Source organism: Gobius niger, assembly GCF_951799975.1.
Source record: "Gobius niger genome assembly, chromosome: 21".
Taxonomy (NCBI): domain Eukaryota; kingdom Metazoa; phylum Chordata; class Actinopteri; order Gobiiformes; family Gobiidae; genus Gobius; species Gobius niger.
Genome location: NC_136872.1, coordinates 16,641,914 through 16,662,179, shown reverse-complemented (window position 1 = coordinate 16,662,179; position 20,266 = coordinate 16,641,914). Strand labels below are relative to the sequence as shown.

The 20,266-nt window shown below is 41.0% G+C and overlaps 2 protein-coding genes across 2 annotated transcripts in view; one reads left to right on the top strand and one right to left on the bottom strand.

Annotated features, from left to right (window-relative positions):
* The first annotated feature begins 3,552 nt into the window (after window positions 1-3,552).
* On the top strand, window positions 3,553-20,256 carry prkd4 (protein kinase D4). The gene is made up of 20 exons (XM_079580366.1): window positions 3,553-3,572; window positions 5,563-5,729; window positions 9,873-10,011; window positions 10,158-10,289; window positions 10,450-10,604; window positions 11,452-11,620; window positions 11,691-11,768; window positions 11,831-11,972; window positions 12,066-12,189; window positions 13,037-13,114; window positions 13,190-13,415; window positions 14,126-14,151; window positions 14,225-14,297; window positions 14,379-14,485; window positions 14,564-14,725; window positions 15,760-15,858; window positions 15,925-16,192; window positions 17,491-17,576; window positions 17,758-17,920; window positions 20,119-20,256. Exons 2-19 carry the CDS (start codon window positions 5,574-5,576, stop codon window positions 17,902-17,904), a joined length of 2,367 nt encoding a protein of 788 aa, XP_079436492.1. The 5' UTR covers window positions 3,553-3,572; window positions 5,563-5,573; the 3' UTR covers window positions 17,905-17,920; window positions 20,119-20,256.
* actn3b (actinin alpha 3b) overlaps window positions 18,464-20,266 on the bottom strand; it is a 30,377-nt gene continuing 28,574 nt past the window's right edge. The window contains exons 19-21 of the mRNA XM_079580351.1: window positions 20,130-20,195; window positions 19,824-19,982; window positions 18,464-19,584 (exon numbers count right to left, since the gene is read on the bottom strand). Coding sequence (XP_079436477.1) covers window positions 19,426-19,584; window positions 19,824-19,982; window positions 20,130-20,195 — 384 coding nt within the window. The 3' untranslated portion in view covers window positions 18,464-19,425. The remainder of the gene's footprint in view (window positions 19,585-19,823; window positions 19,983-20,129; window positions 20,196-20,266) is intronic.

The following is a 20,266-nucleotide window of genomic DNA, read 5'->3' as shown; positions in this document are numbered from 1 at the left end:
GCTTGTCTGAATTTGAAATAGCCCTATATAATATATGGTCTAATTCCATATCTCATTTAGAAATATATCGATATATATATAATATATAATATCGATATATCGCCCAACGCTAACTCAAACTACTGTATCTTGTTTTTATCACGGTGGTTAATTCCCATTTCTGCCAGCGGAGGGCGCTCCAAGTAATATTTAAATTATAAAATGTGATATTTATCAAAGCTGAGGCGCCCAAACGTTTATAATCCACATTTATGCATGATGTGTCCCACTTTAAAACTGAACCCCTTCTTTAGAACTGTGTCGCCCCCTGCTGTTCCACCACAAAACTGCGCCAAGTGAATGCAACCTATTAGCATGCTGCTTCATAGAAAGTGAATGTGACGCCTCGTGACTTTGCACTGGAGAAGTAAAAATCAATGTGGGCGGGGTCACTTAACGATTGTACATTTCACCTATAGCATGAAAGTCGCTTCATTGGCTTCACCAATCATAGAGGTTTAGACGGACGTGTAAAAATGAAGTTTCAAACGTTAGCACTAACCATTTTAAACCTCACACTTTGCCTTCTTGTTTTTGTACATATGGTTTTAAATTATTGATGTTTTTTTTTTTCTGTTTACGTCGTGCATGTTTGTTTTTCACTTTGTTTACACTGTTTTGGGGAGTTATCTGAACTGAAGGGTCGACTGGAAAACAAAAAGGAAGAAGGATAGTTTTAAATGATCAAACGCGAAGTACCTCGAAAATACATCGACATTGTTAACGGTACGACTTTGTGACTGAAGATTAATTTGCACTTATATCAAAAGTGAACCTGCTATGAAAAATACACAGCTACATTTCAAACCCTTTCATTTCCAGAGCAGCTATGAACCTATTTATGAGGATTTAATTGATGACTATTTATAAAAGTTGAATTCGAGCAGCTGGGAAAACCAAAACCTGCTTTAACAAAACAAGTGTAAATATTTAAACCCAACATTATGGATTTCAACGTGTTATTATAAATCCCCAAAAACTGACACATAATTTACTGAGCCTTTTACCGAACATCTCGATCTGACTGAAGCTTAAATACTTCTTTGTTTACAATGATTTCACTGTATTCCTTGTGCTATTCTTGAACATTTTTAAGTTGTTATTTTGCTGTTTGCTCGAACCGTTTATGCATTTCCTGTGTGGGCAGTGCAGTATGTCAGTGTGTAACACAGTGATGCTCAAAGTCAGTGTCGAGCCTCTTTAAAGATCAGTGATACACAGCACAGAAGTAAACACTACACAATGTAATATTTGCTGCATATAATTAGGGCTGTGTACCGGTAAAAAAAATTGATACAGGTACGTTAACAATACTTGGTTTTCTGATGCCGAACGATATATATATATTTATATATATATATATATATTCCGATATATAAGCTAAATTATTTGTCATATGGAACCAGAAAGCAGATGAACAATGTTAATTTATTCCTTGTCTTTCCAGAGAAACTTTCTTTAACTACAAAAGGGCACACAAAAAAAGTTTCAGAGTTTTTCTTATTTTCCCACATTTTTAACCAATTTCTTCACGTTTTTTTTCCACATTTTTGTTTTTTCACTAAATTTCCCCACATTTTTTCTGTTTTTTTCCTTAATTTTTTTTTTTTCCCCCCAAATTTTCCTTTTATTATTATTATTATTTTTTTTCAATTTGTGTTTCTCTTTTATCTTTTAAATTTTGATGACCAACAGCATAAAACTAGAATATAAAGATTTCTCTTTGGTTCCTGCTTTCGATACCAGACATTTAACGGTACTCAGCCCTACATATAATGTGCTTTTTATCCAAAAATTTAACACATGAATCACAGTATTCTGAGAAGCCTGCATGCATGGAAATATCCCCATATATATTATAGTTTGAATTAGACTTGTTGATGAATCCAGGAGGAGGGGCCTGTGCTGCCTCTGACCAGGGATTCCCAAACTTTTCAGCCCACGATCCCCAGAATGACCATGAAAATTGTCCTGTTAGATAATAGTTATTGCTTATAGTGATATCAAGGGGATGAATAATGTGTGTGTGGATAGTTTTGTCGTTTTACTTCATTTCATAATATATAACATTTTAAATCAACAATTACATGATGACATTTTTCCTATTTATGTAATGAAATCCCCCCCAGACAAAAGCTGAGTCCAGTCACTGCTGCATTTCTCTCCCACATACTGTAATTCTGTTAAATAATACAGGAAGTGTAACATTTTAATACCTGATCTGACCTCCTCCCCCTGCAGTACCTTTGCAGTACAGTAGGGGGATCCCAGACCCTGTTTTGAGCGTCACTGTTCTCTGAATGTTACCTGAAGGTGGCTGTTGCGATTGTGAATGAGAGGCGACTCAACATTTCAAATTGATCCGTGTTGTGTGACCTTGGTTATTTGCTAACTCCAACCAAAGCAAGACAAACACCAAGAGAAGAACCGCCCATAGAATGTACATGTATAAAATATGGGCAACTTTCCTGGTCTTTGATGGCATTTTAATTAAGAAATATTCACTTGGGTTTGCGTTTCAAGCTTGTAACAATCATCCCGGTTATGTAATTCCTTTTTAAAGTTTCCCTCTTGGGTCAGAAATGTTTTATCTATGAGCTTTTTTGATTGTTTTGGAGAAGAATAAAGGACGTGAAAGTGGAAAAAGGGGGATTTAAGTTTGAGAGAAATGTTTTACAGCAAATAATGTACAGAGCAATGCCATTTTGTGATAGACAAGTGGTCACATATTCACTCGAGTAATGTAAAACTCACTACTCCTAGGCTAAAGCAATAGAATGTACAGTTCAACCAGGGCCGTTTCCAGCTTTGTGCATCGTTGGGGGCCCCTCTTCGCACTGTTGTGATTCCTAAACCTCCGACTGGTCTCTCTGACTAATGTCAAAAGAGCTGCGGGGAAAAAAGTGATTTTCGATATATTCTAAACTCATTATTCCACTTTGGGCCCCCCCCTAGTGGACGTGGGGGCCCGGCCCAGTCTGCCCATCGCTAGAAACGGCCCTGCTCACAACTAGTTTAGACTCAGAAACTTAAAATACAGCTTGCACCTCCTGTATCTCAGCACTACACCACTGCGCTCTGGTCATTTTCGATATATGGACACATGTAATGATTTATTTAAAGGCGGATGTAAATATTTCTCCATACGATGTGCATAATTGATCTCTAAATTAAAACCCTGTCCAAATATTTATGGATATATTTTAGCTACTACCTATTACGACTGCTCTCAGACATCTACTGCTGTAACTGCTGCTGTGTTGCTTCTCTCGATGTAAAGGGGCCAATAAATGTCAATAAAAATCACTCCACTTTTAAGCGGATCAGTGTTTTTGTCGGGTTGATTGTCATTTTTCTGGTTGTTTTCATTGCGATTATTCTGGTTCTTCTCACATCTTAGTCACGGGGGTGTTCAAAGCTTAAATAAGGAGAGTCGCTCGCTGTCATTTCCTGTGAAAGGAAATAAAACCCACTGCACAAGAATCGGACACACGAGCTATTGTGCACTTGTCTGTGGCTTCTCTACAACTATAGTAAGTACTTCATTCTGTACTTTCAGTTCATTCTGTTCTGCAAAGGCTGCTCCGTAGTTGATTTGTTAATAACCTTTTTAACACTCTTGGTGAGCACTTGGATCAACATGTTTTAAATGTGTATATTGTTTAGTGGTGGCTTTTTATTCACGTGTGGTCCTGTGCAGCATTGTTTTACCAATTAATGAATGAAGAAGTATCTCATGGTCTACAATACTTATGTACTATAGACTATATTGCTGGTTCATCAGGCTATTTTTCTCGCATTCGTGGAAGTGACCTTTAAAAGTGACCCAGGAAGTTGTGAAATGTGCCTATAAACTTCTCCCTGTAAAGACTAAGGATGCTACAAATATATTAGGAAAGTTACGAAGTTTATTTCTATAGCACTTCACAACAACGCTTGGAAGACCCAAAGTGCTTTGTATAAAAACACAGGGAAAAAACATTATGCATAAAATGACATAAAATATAAAACCAGCGGCACGCAAACAGATCAGTGTGTTCTGGAAGGCCGGTCTAAATAAGTGAGTCTTTAGTCTGGACCTGAACGGCGGCGACTGGGAGTGAGTTCCACAGTTTGAGGCGCGATCGCCCCCCTGCCTGGACCGGGACGTGGGCACATTCAGAGCCGTCTGAGAGGTGGAGCTCAGGGCTCTGCATGGACGGTGAATGGACAAAAGCTCGGACAGATATATGTCCATGAAGGAATGAGTTTAGACCACAACTAACATTTTAATTTAGTGGCCCTTAAAGTCCCTATACATGATTTTTTGATTGAAAACAATGAAAGGGGAAGCCACTAAATTAAAATGTTAGTTGTGGTCGAAACTCATAACTTTCCTAATGCATTTGTAGCATCCAAATTCTTTACAGGGACAAGTTTATCGACACATTTCACAACTTGCAGGGTCATGTTCACACAAATGCTGCAAAAAAAATAGCCTGAAAGTTCATAAAAGTGATGCAAATGTTTTATAATTTCATGCACGCTTTTTTCTCATATTTTTTCTTATCATTGTCATTCTATTTCTAGAAGAAAAATCAGGTATAGCTCCTTTTAAGTAAAACATTTTCCTTAAAGGCACAGCAACGTTTTGGATTACTCTCTTTAGGGTTGCCAGTTCGACGTCTTTTTGCCGCAGGTGAAAAAACTCTGCTTTTTTCTATTGGTTTGTTTTCAGTGTAAAATAGGCTTTTTTTTAGATGATTTCTTGCTAACAACTAATCCAAGAACTGCTTTTTCAGTAAGAAGGGAAGAAGGGGTGGTTTCTTGGAGCACATGGCCCCATGAACTGATAAAAACGGTGAAAATTCCAGCTGCAGATTTTGGGCAGTTTTTCAGATATTTCTGGGCAGGTTCGGCAGCCGAGTCCTGGCTCCCCTGACTCTGTGGCCAATGATACAAAACGTGCTCCTAATCACCAGTTAAACACAGAAATGGTACTTTTGCAGTGGGTAATCAAAGAATGGATTTGGATCAGGACCTGTTTAATCTCATTTTGGCTCATTTTAGTCGACATCACCATGGCAACGAGCTGGAGACATACTCGCTGCCTGTAGTTACGAGTTTGATCTTAGCAGAGCTGATGACACATGTTAGTTAATTATTTTTTGCCATTTTTCAACAAGAAAATGTGTTTATATATGTATTTGTGTGTTTTATATGTATGTGTGTGTTATATATATGTATGATTGTATTTCATTCTATTCAATTGGGTGAAATGTGACATGGTGGGCTTTAAGTTGCCACCAGTTTAGACAATTTAGTTCAAGTTTGAAAACCTCTAATCTAGTGCATGTTTTCTTACACTCATTAAAGTTTAGTGAGTCTTTCCTTTTCCTCTTCTGTCGCACCTTCACCACATCCATAAACTCTGCTTTTGGTCTCACACCTTCATCCATATTTCACTCTTCCTCCTCTGTCCAGTTCATCTCAGCATAATGAACCTTCATCTTCATCACCATCATTGTCATTTCCTCCCCCCAGACGCCGCCTCCATGTCTGCAGAGCCGCCCTTCAGCCCCACACGGGGTCCAGCCCTGGCTTTGGTGCAGTTTCAGCTGGGACTGTACCGGGAGGTGGTGCGAGTCCCGCCCTCAGGCCGGACGCACCGGCACGCGAAGAGACTGGCAGCGGAGATCATCGAGAGGAAGGTAAACTACAAACATGTCAGAGTCAGGTTCAGTTCAGTTAGTTCTTCTTCAGTGGTTTGGTTAACCCTTTCACCCCTTAACCCCCGCCTGGACAGACTCTCACGAATCTAGAATCTTCTTGAAAAAAGAGTCAAAATAGCAACAAAAATGAGACATGAGGATGAAAGCACCAAAAAAAAAATAGAAAAACACAACAAAAACAACATAAAACTGACAAAAATGTGACAAAAAAGTCACAAAAACATGGCAAAAAGGCAGCAAAAAATACAAAAAATACAAAAAAACAACAAAAAAGTCACAAACGCAACAAGAACACAACATACAAAGTGACAAAAATTTGACAAAAAATGAAAAAAAATACAGTCACAAAAAAATAGAAAAACACAACAAAAACAACATAAAAAGTCACAAAAACATGGCAAAAACGGAACAACAAAAAAGTCACAAAAATACAACATAAAAAGCTCCAAAAATACAAAAAAGGCATAAAAATACAACTAAAAAAGTAAAAAACGCAAAAAAACAACAACATAAAAAGCGACAGAAATAGTTGCAAAAAAAAGAATTTGATAAACAACAAAAAAGCAACAGAAACGTAACAAAAACATGACAAAAAAATTAAAACATTACAGAATATAAAAAGCGACATAAACATGTGACAAAAAAATAACAAAAAACAAAAAAGTCACAATAAATGACAAAAAAGTATCAAAAGTACAAAGTGATGACAACATCACGCAACCACACAAGGGAAAAAATCTTCAGTTTTGTAGATCTTTCAAATCAGGCACTACACTGGCCTAAAAGCTGTAAACTCTCCGGTCAAGAAGCTTTTAGATTTGGGGTTGTTAAGGTGGGGGTTAAGAGGTTAAACAGCTGCAGGTCAGACATTTGTGAAGTTCTCTGGCCCCTGAGATGATGATGTGAAATACTGAAGATAAGATACACAGCTGAGATCTAAATACCTTTAAGACTGATATTATTGTACCATTAAATGACCCAACCCCAGTGAAGTATGTTTTAAAACTGCCTGTGAATGAAAAGGGAAGTCCTTTGTGCTCGACTGCTCTGTGGGACCACTGTAGATGTTCAGACTCTGCATGAATGAAGCAGTCGTCCCACACAGATCAAACCTTCATGTTTACGATCGCCTTGGAAAAATAAAAAAGGTCACTTTATGCGACTAAACAGGGCAGAGTGGGACTTCAGAGGAAACCCACCAAACGTGCGAGACTGCCGCGTTGGGTCACTTCTGGAAATCAGAAATAACTCAACACCCACAAGGTTTATCTAAAAACACTATTTAAATTACTGCGAATGGAAAGTCCTGTAAGGCTGCAGCTTTTAGACCGTGGTAAAAAAAAAAAAAAAAAAACAGGAAGTGACCTCCCTCTCTCCTGGTGCAGCTGAATTGTTTGTCTTTTTCAGTGAATTGTTTGCCTTTTTCAGCGAACCACGTTGTTTTTCTGGATACTTTTGTACGTCTTTACCGTGTTTTTGTGGAGGTTTGGTGGATTTGTTTACTTTGAGAGTCCAAAATGGTCCTGAAGAAAGCAGCTTTTTGAAGGTAAACAAACTGCTAGCTTATCAGCTAAACCCATTTGAGATCTACAAACATCTTCTTCTGAGACACTGAACAGTGAAGAGGCACCAAGAGCCCCCACACCTGCAGCACGGAGGAGGCGTCACAAGAGGAGCTACAGGAAACAACAAAAGGGACCAACGAGGAGATGGTGAAAGACTGTGGAGGGAGCTGTGCAGGAGGAAGAGGAAGGTTTCTCCATCCTCCAAGGTCATGCGGGTGGAGTGGCTGAAGGACAACGAGATCATGGACCCGGCCGAGGACAGGAACTTCTACATCACCGTGGACACAACCTGATCATCAAGCAAGCGCGTCTGTCCCACACGGCCAACTACACCTGTGTGGCCAAGAACATCGTGGCCAAGCGCAAGAGCTCCACCGCCGTGGTCATCGTCTACGGATTTCCCATCAACCAGTGCTCCTCCTGTGACCAAAACAGTGAAGATGGCGGCCGCGACACAACGATCTTTCACCAAAGAAAAAAAAAGAGTGGTGCGCACTGAATGGGTGCTGCTGCCGGATGCTCTCTCATCGAATGCAATTTCTCCATCTGTGAGATCAATAAAGTACCATCTTATCTTATCTGAAAGAAAGAAAGAAAGAAAGAAAGAAAGAAAGAAAGAAAGTAAGAAAGTAAGAAAGTAAGAAAGTAAGAAAGTAAGAAAGTAAGAAAGTAAGAAAGTAAGAAAGAAAGAAAGAAAGAAAGAAAGAAAGAAAGAAAGAAAGAAAGAAAGACAGGAAGGGAAAGAAAGAGAAAGAAAAGGAAGAGAAAGGAAGAGAAAAAAAGAAAGAAAGGAAGAGAAAAAAAGAAAGAAAAGAAAGGAAGAGACAAGAAGAGAAAGGAAGAGAAAGGAAAGGAAGAGAAAAGGAAAGAAAAGAAAAAAGCAAGAGAAAAGGAAAGAAAAGAAAAAAGCAAGAGAAAAGGAAAGAAAAGAAAAGGAAAGACAAGAAAGAAAGAGAAAAGCGAAAGGAAGAGAAAGGAGAGAAAGGAGAAAAGGAAGAGAAAAAGAAGAGAAAAGAAGAGAAAAAAAGAAGAAAGAAACCAAAATGGATCTTAACCAAATAAAAAAAAACGTTCTTCTAGTGCTCAAGACAGAGCGAGTCAAAACAAGACTTAAAATAGTTCTGGAGAAAGAGCGAATCTAAACAAGACTTGAAAATGCATATAACTGAAAGTATTGTATCCACACTCTTGCCTCTCACTGTAATTGATTAATTTTATGTTGATGTTTTTATTGATTCTATTTGTTTTCTTATATTTATGCAACTGTGAAGCACTTTGTATTGCCTTGTGTATGAATTGTGCTCTACAAATAAACTTGCCTTGCCTTCTCTTGCATGAATGTTACTTAAGTTTCAGTCCTCGTACCTCCTGATGACACAGAGACAGTGTTTCCTGCAGACGATGTTGCATTACCAGTGTGTGTTTGAGATTGAAGACAGTGGTTATTTTTGGACAGAGCTGCACCTGTAGGTCCTGTGTGGTCTGTCGCTGCTGGCCTAGATTTCCGACCTCAAGGCGGCTCCTCGCAGACTGTCACTGAGCTGCAGCCTCTTTTCGCTGCGTTTCCAGTCAGCCCCGGGTCAGCGCCCAGGCTCATGTGCACCTGTGTCCTGCCCACAGCTCACTGCAGGGGGGCCGCTGCGGTTACTGTCAAATCAAACAGTAGTCATTCACACACCATGTAAACAACTGCGGCATTGTGGGACTTTTGCAGCGAGCATTTGATCTTTAAGTGACCTAGTGCTTGGCCTGGGCGCGTTTCACTTCCATCACAGTGGCGTCTATGATGCTCAAGGATCGATGGTTTTTGAGTTTCTGGTAGGTTTTCATTGTTGGTGAACGCTCTCACCAGAAAACCTACGAAACAGTTGATGGTGCGATGTAGAGGCCACCGTGATGGAAAGTAAAGGCACCATGCTAACCCTCCATCAGAAGGGGGCGTGGCTTTGCCGAGGGGGAAAGATTATATCTTTTGAGAAACACAATTGTCCACTGTTTTTAGCCATTTTCTGGTGGAATATGAACTTATTTATCACATACAAATAAAGTCAAGTGTAAATCAGGTCCAAATGGATGTTTACCAGTCAGTGTTTAAGCTGCTCAAGACGTTAGCATGCTACCGGTTAGCAACTGTCATCAACCAACTGTCAATGGCTTAAACACGATAAACACATGTGTGGCTCATATCTATGAACACTGAGGAAATACTACAGTAACAGAGCTTTGTGTTTATCGTGTTGAAGCTAAATGCTAACCATTAGCATGCTATCATCTTGAGCAGCTTAAACACTCACTGGTTTCTTCACATAAACGTGTGTCTGTGTGTTTTTACTCTTATCTTCTTAAGCAATGATTACGAGTACATAAAAATGCCACTGTCAATCAGTTGTCTTTCATTTATATCCTGAGTATAGATATTGTTACATGTTGTAGTACTGCATAATTCTACTGCGGTATTCAAAATGGCCGCCATGACAACAAAAGTCACATGACTGACAGGCATGTATAGGTTTGTAAATGCCTTGTAATATCCTCGTCCCCTGTGCTGTTGTTGCAGGCGCCTCACTGCAGCGTGGTGGGCATGGGTGAGAAGGTGCTCCTGTTCAGACACTGTCCCGGCTCAGACCAGCTCCTGCACCTGCTCCAGGACCAAGACCAGCTGCAGGACCAGGATCTCATCGAGGTCGTCATCTCAGGTCCGGACTCTCTCCTGCTCGTCCTGATTCAAAGTGACAGTGTCTAAATCTCTAAAAAAAAAAAGTTCATGTAATTTTTAGCCATATTTCGGGATATTGAATAGCTCTTCTTTTGTGCTAATTGTACCATTTTGTTTTGGACTCAGGGTCGGCGTCGGTGACCGAGACGAGGATCCACCCGCACTCGCTGGTCGTCCAGTCGTATCGAACGCCCACCTTCTGCCATCACTGCGGAGAGATGCTATGGGGGCTGGTCCGACAGGGGCTCAAATGCACCGGTGTGAAGAAAGTCTTTACCATTATGTTTATTTAATCTTTGGAAATGTACCAAACTCCCTCTCAAGTCTTGGTACACATTATTAAAGTCCAATACAACACTCTTTTTTTGCTAAACTACCTTAAATATTGTAGGTTGATCCAGTCCTCTTTTGTGTGCAGGTTGTGGGTTGGATTTCCACAAGCGCTGTGCCATACAGCTGCCCAATAACTGCAGCAGGGCCCGGCGGCAGGTCAGCACCAGCCTCTCCCTCTTCCCCGCGCGAAGACCCCCCACGCACTCCCTATCCAACCAGGCAGGGGGCAGTATGGAGGAGGTAAGAGCAGATTCATTCAATAGGAACATACTGTACATGCAAACAGGCACAGATATCATATAATAAAGGCCTTATTATATGATATCTGTGCAAACAGGTAATGACTAGGGCTGGGTTAAACGATACCAGTCTCGAAAAAGAAGGTTTAGGGTCTACTGGTATCGAAAAAATCGAAAGCAGGTACGGAAAAGAAATATAAAATCTTTATATTCAAGTTTTGATGCTGTTGGTCATCGAAATTTAAAAGAAATAAAAATGTGATTTATTTATTTTTTTCTGTCGAAAGTGGAAAAAAAATTGGGTAAAAAAAAAATAGAAGAATGTGGGTAAATTTATGGGAAAAAATGTGGTAAAACACTTGCAAGATTTGGAAAGAAACAATAATTATTTAGGGGAAATTGGGGGAAATTTAGGGGAAAAATTAGAAAAAAATTGGACAATTTAGGAAAAACGTAAAAAAACAAAAAAGGTTAAAAATTGGGTAAATAAGAAAAATTTGAAAGTGCTTTTTCTGCTTTTTCTTTTTGTTGTTAAAGGAAGTTTCGTGGTCAAACAAATGATACAAATGCAAAAGAAATTCAATGTAAGGAAATGGAATAAATCAAGATTATTATTCTGTTTTTTTATTCTAGAGGACAAATATTTTAGTATAGATATCGGAAAAAGAATCGCTCAGGATTTTAGAGGCAGTTGTGGTGAACAGGTCTGAGCTCATTCTACACATTGGAACATGTAGGGGAGGAAAATACATCATTTTAACATTTTTAAATGATGCTGGTATAGTACCAGCAAAAATGTAGCAGTACTCAGGCCTTGTAATGACAACACCTTCTCATCTCCCCTTCAGATCAGCCTCTCGAAGCCCTCCTCCAGACCCCCGTCCTGGGCAGAGCTGGGCTACAGCGGGGCCCTGGTGCCTCACACCTTCCACATCCACAGCTACACCAAACCCACCATGTGCCAGCTGTGCCACCGGCTGCTCAAGGGGCTCTTCAGACAGGGCCTGCAGTGCTCAGGTCCGGAGTATGTATAAAACAACCACAAACATGCACTAAAGCAAATGTTTCAATGTTTTATTATCTCCAGATTGCAGATTTAACTGTCATCAGCGCTGTGAAGCTCATGTCCCCAAAGACTGTCCCGGAGAGAGGAGACCAGTCAACGGTCAGTGCCTCAAGCAAAATACACAGACTATGTGTTTCTAATATGTGAATGTTTTCTCCCAGGATTCTCTGTGTCGGGTCACGTGGCAGCCGCTGACCCCGAGGGGAGTGAGTCTGAGCTGGACGTGACTGAATCTGAAAGCCTCAGTGACGACGACATGTCCACGGACGGAGACTCGGACCACCAGCAGAGGGAGCCCATGAGGTCAGGCAGAATGAGCTTGTTGTTCTCAGTGTTTAAATTGCCCCGGGACACTGAGATTAAATGACTCTTATTATAAATGTGTTCCCTCTTCAGTCCGTGCTTCAGCACCTACATCCCACTGATGCGTTTGGTGCAGTCGGTTCATCACACGAAGAAACGAACCGAGGGAGTTTTGAAAGAGGGATGGCTCCTGCACCACACCAACACCGACTCACTGGTACTGGATTATTATTATTATCAATAAAAAGTCTATTTAACCTCTTAACCCCCACCTGAACCGAGTTTCTACAGTTTGGCTTTACCCAAATCTAAAATAATCAAAATAGCAACAAAAATAAGGATGGAAACGCAACAAAAAAGTGACGAAAACACGTGTAAAAAGCAATGAAAAAAGCTACAAAAACGTGATGAAAAAGCAACAAAAAAGTGATAAAAAAATGTGACGATAAAGCAACTAAAAACCACAAAAATGTGACAAAAACACAATGAAAAATCAATTAAAAAAAGTTCTGAAAAAGCAACAAAAACTGACACAAGCAAAGTGACAAAAGCGTGACAAAAACACGATTAAAAAACAATGAAAAAAGATGAAAACGTGACAAAACACTTCAAAAAAGCAACAAAAAAACATGACAAAAACAGAATGAAAAATCAACTAAAAAACGCTTCAAAAGTGACAAAAACATGATGAAAACGCTTGTAAAAAGCAATGAAAAAAAGGATTGAAAAAGCAACAACTGGATGAAAACAAAACAAAAAAGTGATAAAAAAAAACGTGACGAAAAAAGCAACTAAAAACAAAGAAAAATCGATTTTAAAAAAGCGATGAAAAAGCTAAAAAAAATTGACAAAAATGTGACAAAAAGCTACGATCACTTCTGCACGTCTTAGCTTTCAAATGAGGCGTTACACTGTTGCTCTCCTGTTGACAAGCTTTTAGATTTGGGTAAAGCCGAACTGGAGAAAATGTGCTCAGTTCAGGCTCATAACTTCATAATTTATTTAATCTATAGAGACTTTCCGCTACCTGATTTAGTTGATTAAACACATTTGTATTTCCTCAGAGGAAGCGTCATTACTGGATCCTCGACTGGAAAACCATCACTTTGTATCAGAATGAAAGCAGCGTCAAATACTACAAGGTCTGGACAAACACATTCTCTGTTCACCAAAGAGGAGCTTTCAGTAAGTGATGTTTTCTCTCCGTGTGTCTTCAGGAGATCTGTCTGTCAGAAGTTCTCCAAGTCCGTGGCCCCTCTCTCGACTGCAGTATCAGTACTGACAGTAGCAGTAGTAGTAGTAATACCCATTCCTTCGAGCTGGTGACCTCCTCTCAGGTTTACTGCGTTGTGGCCGGAGACGAGGGCCCGTCCTGGGAGAGTGTCATCAGACAAGCCCTGATGCCCGTCCAGAGCAGCGCCACGGCCAACCAGCAGGGGCAGGGTGAGCCGGAACTGAAGGCATTATTAGTCACGGTTTATGCTAAAATCATAAGCCTGTTATTATTAAAATCATTTAACCTCTTATTGATAACCCCGCCTTAACTGAGCACATTTTCTCCAGTTCAGCTTTACCCATGTCTAAAAGTTTCTTACCGGTAGTGCCTCATTTGAAAGCTAAGACCCACAAAACTGATTGAAATTAATCTTTTTCTTCGCATTGTTGCTCTGTTGTTGACACTTTTTTAATCTAATCTAATTTTCATAAATTTTTTGTCTCATTTTCATCTCATTATTGTCAAATTTTTGTCTAATTTTTGTCAAATGTTCGTCAAATTTGTATCTAATTTTCGTCAAATCTTTGTCTCATTTTTATCTAATTTTTGTCAAATCTTCAACTAATTTTTATCTAATTTTCATCAAATTTTCGTCTAATGTTTATCTCATTTTCCTTTTTCGTCTTTCGTCTTTTTTCGTTGCTCTTTTGTGGCTTATTCAGTGCGTTTTCACATGTTTTCATCACTTTTATTGCCAGTTCATTTTCATCTCGTTTTTTGTCACTTTTTTGGTGCTTTTTTTCAAGAATATTTTAGATTTGGTTAAAGCCAAACCGGAGAAAATCTGCTCAGTTTAGGCAGGTCTCGGAACTCACTCACTTTTCTACCGTTGTTTATGTTCATGTTCATAAGTTTTGGTCTTTTTGTTTTGTTTTAGGCCAAGAACCTCAGCATGACAGCAAGGTAAGTCTGACACTTTACAAACTCCAGCACATTTCACTAAATCTATATTTCTAACATTTGTATCGGTTTTCAGGACGTCAGCTCTGTGTATCAAATCTTCACCAACGAGGTTCTGGGTTCAGGGCAGTTTGGCGTCGTCTATGGAGGTAAGACAAAGATCAACAACAGGCTGATGGTAAATAAACGGTGTAGTTCAGTGCTTTCTTTGTCACACTGTTTTCTTTTAGGGACTCACAGGAAGTCTGGTCGTTCTGTGGCCATTAAAGTCATCGACAAATCCCGTTTTCCCACGAATCAGGAGCGTCAGCTGAGGAACGAGGGGGCCATACTCCAGGTGGGACATGGATTTACATATTTACATATTACCTACAGTATAGTACGTCATGTAACTGTGCAGTGTCTCCCCTCTCAGAGTCTGTCCCACCTGGGCGTGGTGCTGCTGGAGGGGATGTTCGAGACCCCGGACTATGTGTTTGTGGTGATGGAGAAGCTTCACGGCGACATGCTGGAAATGATTCTGTCCAGCGAGAAAGGGCGGCTCCCTGAACGCATCACACGCTTCCTCGTCATACAGGTGCCTGCAGTTAGTGTAGTTTCGGGGGTGCCCAAACTTTTTGTATCCGAGGGCCAAAATGAAAAGGAGCCTGTGGGTTGCATATAATAATAGTTACTTTATTTTGTTTTTCGGTAGCCTATACATTGCATTTGATTCTATCTATGCAAATATCGTGTTACAACAAAACAAATATTGACTATGGCAAAAGCCCAGTTTTAGTAGGACAAAATCATGAATTGTAGCCATATAGTGCAAAATGTAAACAACACCACATGTATCTGCAGCACAGTGACTTTACCTCATTCATTTGTTAACTCAAAGAAAATGCCACATTAGATCATGTTGAAAGTGTCAGTTCAGTATAATGGGCTCTGTGATTGATGAGCACCAGGACACCACAACAATGTTTCCTTAACTTTGTGAAAGGAGTGAAACAGCGCCCCCAATTTGACGCTGGTGGCCAAAAAGTGTACTGCATCCTTATTTACCATTGAGAATGAATGGGAAAGAGTTAGTATTAACCATACAAAAGTAGGTCATTCCTCACTTTGGGCACCCCTGGTCTAGTTAGCCTTATTTAGAAACGGCTATGGTGGACTTTTTACCCCGAAGTGCCGAGTTTTCTTTCCAACAATATGAGTTTCTTAACTTCTTACCCCCCACTTTAACCAAGCACATTGTCTCCAGTTCAGCTTTTGACAAATTTTAAAGCTTCTCGACTGGAGGTTACAGATCATAAGCCAGTGTAACGCCTCATTTGAAAGCTAAGACATACAAAACAGATTGCATCTTTTTTGTCACTGCTTTTTTATTGATTAATTTACAAAACGTGATCATTTATATCATTCAGTTTTGTTGATATTGAGGACCGTGTTGTAAAAGGGAATCCCCAGAAGTGCAATGCTTATGCACAGGGACCCATTAAAGGGGCTAGATGCAAATGTATATGTCTTGCCCTATATGGGTGACTTGTTCCTTGCTGTAAAGCGCTAAATGAGTTGAGAACATTTACAATTGTTAAACTGAAGTCCTTTTCTTTCATATTCATTCAGATTCTTGAAGCTCTGCGTTACCTTCACTTGAAACACATCGCTCACTGTGATCTGAAACCCGAGAACGTGCTTCTGGCCTCCGCAGACCCTCTCCCTCAGGTCATTTTCTTTTACCTAAAGCCTCCTCTTTGGTCCGACTAAAAACCTCTTCTCTTGACATTCCAGGTCAAGCTGTGCGACTTCGGCTTCGCGCGCATCATCGGAGAGAAGTCTTTCCGGCGCTCGGTGGTCGGGACCCCCGCGTACCTGGCCCCGGAGGTGGTGAGCTGCGGGGGGTATAACCGCGCCCTGGACATGTGGTCCGTGGGGGTGATCCTGTACGTCAGCCTGAGCGGGACCTTCCCCTTTAACGAAGACGAGGACATCAAACAGCAGATCACCAACGCCGCCTTCATGTACCCGCGGCAGACCTGGGCCTCCATATCACTGCAGGGTAACGACGATCACAAGAAGTCTTACTTAATCTAAAAGAGAGCAACAGTGTCATGCCTCATTTGAAAGCTAAGGCCTACAAAAAGGGCTTAAAATGACTAGATTAGATTAATATAGACCAGACCTGGGCCCACGACTTGTAGGGCATAAATTCATAAGCATGTCACAAAAAAAAAGTAAGTCTCTAGCCCAGTCCTGTGCGGAGTTATGATTTTTTTTAACCTCTTAACCCCCACCTGAACAAACTGCACTTTCTCCAGTTCAGCTTTACCCGAATCTAAAAGCTTACAGGCCGGTGTAACACCCCATTTGAAAGCTAAGGCCTACAAAACGGATCTAAATGGATCGCTTTGTTGCTATTTTGTCATGTTTTTGTGGCTTTTTTGTTGCTATTTTGTTGATTTTGTTTTTCTTTTACATTTTTGTGACTTTGTTGTTTTTTTTGTCCCTTTTTTAGGATTTTTTTGGTCACATTTTGTCAAGTTGTTTTTTCTAGAAGCTTTTAGATTTGGGTATTGCCAAACTGGAGTTCAGTTCAGGTGGAAGTTTAAAGAAATGACCAGAATGCTCACTCCAGCCACTAGGGGGCAGCTTCAATAAAAATAAAAGGACAGAGTTCCACAGGTGTCCAGCAGAGGGCACTGACATAATGAAAGATCAGGATATAAACAACACATTGTAGTCAAGTGGAAAAGTCTGCCCTTGACTTATGACACAGGCTTGTAAAGTGCAATACAAGCCGTTTTTACGAGGCTACAGTTCTGCCAGGCTCATTATTATTCATGTATTGACAAAAAGTTTCCTCAATAGTATTTTCCCAATCCAATGTTTTCCAATCAAAACATTTTTTTTATTTTGGAGCTTTCGTTTATGGACCCCGGCGAAACACTTCCGATATATTTTGAACCCGGGGAAATGTACTTGGAGACCCTGCTATAGAGCATCGCTTCATTTCCAATAAACTCCATTTGAAGGAAAGGTGTTTTCAGTGCGATGGTTGAAGTTAACGAGGATAAAAAGTTGAATAAGCTAAATAATGATACTCACACACCTTGGCTTGATATGGCTAAATATTTACAGAAAATAATAGTCCTACAAATAACGGTAGGTATCAGCTATTCAAAATACACAAACTCCGACTCAATTCCGCCTTCTCATGTGGCCCTTTATGAAAATTAAATGCCCACCCCTGCTGTAAACTTTCACAATCAGTTATCACATTGTTGTCCACTAGATGGCACTAAAGCACTGCTATATAAAACCAGTAAAACACATTCCTCTTGTTTTTTTTTATCTTAGCGGTGAGTCTGATCAACAACCTGCTGCAGGTGTCGGTGCGGCGGCGCTACAGCGTGGGCAAAGCGCTGGGACACTGCTGGCTCCAGGTCAGAGCTTTCATGCTTTTAATACATGTATCCCTTTTTATATTTTCAAGATGGGTTATTTTTTAATCAGCTTTTTTCTATCATGGTTTCAGCACGACATCTCTGTCTCGTTTTAATGAAATGGTTCTTCAAATACACTCATCATAATTGTGTGCGACTTACCCATGATCCTTTGCTGCAGGACTTCGACCTCTGGCTTGACCTCCATGAGTTTGAGCAGAGGATGGGCTGCAGGTATCTGACCCACCAAAGTGACGACGAGCGCTGGAGGGAATACGCCCGGGAGAGGGGCATGGAGCTCCCCTCGCACCTGCCCCGGGACGTTTGATAACAAGCCTCTGAAGGTATGACTGGGGGACGGCTTGATAATATTCAGCAGCCCCTGTTGTGATTCGAATGGGGCCGGGCAAATGACAAAATCTAATGTGTGGATTTTGTGGTGTGGTAACTTGTTTAAAGCTGCATTATGCAACTTTTTTATGTGGAAATAAAGTTGATATTTGTGTGTATATGACCTTGTAGTGATGAGTGGCCTTTACTTTCCATCACAGTCGTTTCTAAGAGGCTCCGGGATCAACTGTTTGGAGGTTTTCTCTGCTGACGGAGCCTCTCACCAGAAAACCTACAAAACAATTGATCCAGGAGCTTTGTAGAGACCACTGTGATCGAAAGTAAATCCGCCATGTTGACCACTCATACAGCCACAAGGTCAAATATGCACTAATATCAACTTTATTTTCCGCATAATGCAGCTTTAATATTGTGACAGTAATATTGTAAAGTTTCACTAAGAAAATGACTATTGAATATTAAGTTTCTAGCTTTGTAATGTCACATATCAGTCACAAAGTAAGAGACTAAAAAAAAACAACTCGTCAACGCCAGTGTAATAATATAATTTCCCTTTTTTATTCCAACTTTTTCATATTCAATGTAAGTGGTTTTGTGATGACAGAGTGAGTTGGAGGAGAACAGAGCACAGTCAGTCTATGAACTAAAACTAAAGCAGGACCAAAACCCTCCAGTCGTCTTCCAAAGGCCTGCCCTGGTCCCACGTACGGATTCTTGTGTCACTTTCTCTGCCCTCGCTGAGGTTGCCCCGCTCTGCCGTGACCCGCCCGGAGGAGGGAGGGCGCACGGCAGGCGGTGGTGGGATCGCTCTCTTTGGCCAAATCTGTTCATCTTCCTGGCTTCTTTCTCGGTCCTTGCTAAACTCGGCCCATTAGTTTTAATTACCCAGTGTGCTTTGCTCTCTCATATTCGGTTGTTTGCGTGCTCTGGTTCCCCTCCCGTTGACCCTGAGCGTCTTAAGGCTTTAAGTTTAGTGCTAACCTTTAGGTGTCACAGTGCAGTAGTGTAGCGTCTTTAGCTCGATTGCTATCTGGAGTTGCTGTGGTGGGTAATCGATGAGGCAGTCATAGACGGCATTCTTAAACATAGCATGCATCCGCACAAATTCACAACGAACCAAGCCAACTGACCAATCAGCTGTTTATCATAGTTCTTCTTTAATTTCCCTTCTACAAAAAGTGTCCCCGAGAGAAGGGACAGCATCAGGCTTTGTTCAAACACGACTTAAATACGCTCAGTACCTCTTTTAGCAATAGCCTCAATATGTATTCGAATTACATAAACACAAGGCACTAAAGTGAGCGGGAAAGTCCAAATTAAACTACAGGTCTGAGCAAAGCCCTCGCCTGTCCCCTCTCTGGGCAGCAGTGGGGTGAAGGAGGGCTAAAGGGGCAGAAAGTTAAGATTTGAAGAGAAGAGATGATAAACAAAGCATATAGGAGGACAGTAGGGTTTAAATGGCTCTCCAACAGGAGAAATGAGAGGGATGGGGGGGTGTTTATAAGTCGCTCTCCCCATAGAGGGCGCTGGAGAAGGAGATGTAGTCCAGGGCACCGGAAGGGCAGTCGGCGCCGACAAACCGGGTCATGCGGCTGATGCAGTACTCGGCCTGATCTGGAGGCAGCTCTCTGCGCAGCTCCTCCACTGTGATGTAGCTCTGAGGAGGACAAGCACGAGGTTACGAGGTTTCTTTATGAGGGAGCAAGCTTGATGGTGATACATCTTCAACCAAATATCCTGTCTCAGTTTGGCTTTATTGCATGCAAAAATAAAGCTTAAGTTTAGACTACTTAAAGACAACAGTGAAGGGTTTTGCCAAAGGATAACAATAAAAACAACAGTGAGGATCGCACTGTAACCAGCAGCTCCAGCGTCAGACAGAACAGATAAATGTACCTTGTCTGAGGCGAGGATCTTGAAGGAGGCCATGACCTGTTCTGCGGTGTCGGTCTCTGCGGTCTCGCGGGTCATGAAGTCGATGAAGGCCTGGAAGGTCACTACTCCGGTGTTGTTGGGGTCCACGAGGGTCATGATGCGGGCAAACTCCACCTCACCCTGGCACAACCAACAGGAATCAGTCATCTACTGCTGAGCACGACTTTGTACATCATTCAGTGTTTATTGTTTCTCAGTATTGTGTGAAAAGTGTCCTGATCGTTGCTAAAGGCCTAAAGCTTGACTGTGGTTTCAGGTGGGACTGACCAGATCGTAGCCCATGGAGATGAGGCAGGCGCGGAAGTCGTCTGGGTCCATCATGCCGTTCCTCTTCTGTTGGACAGAACCACAGCAGTGTTCAGAACACATTTATAAAGACACGACCAAAGCACATTTATGAGAAG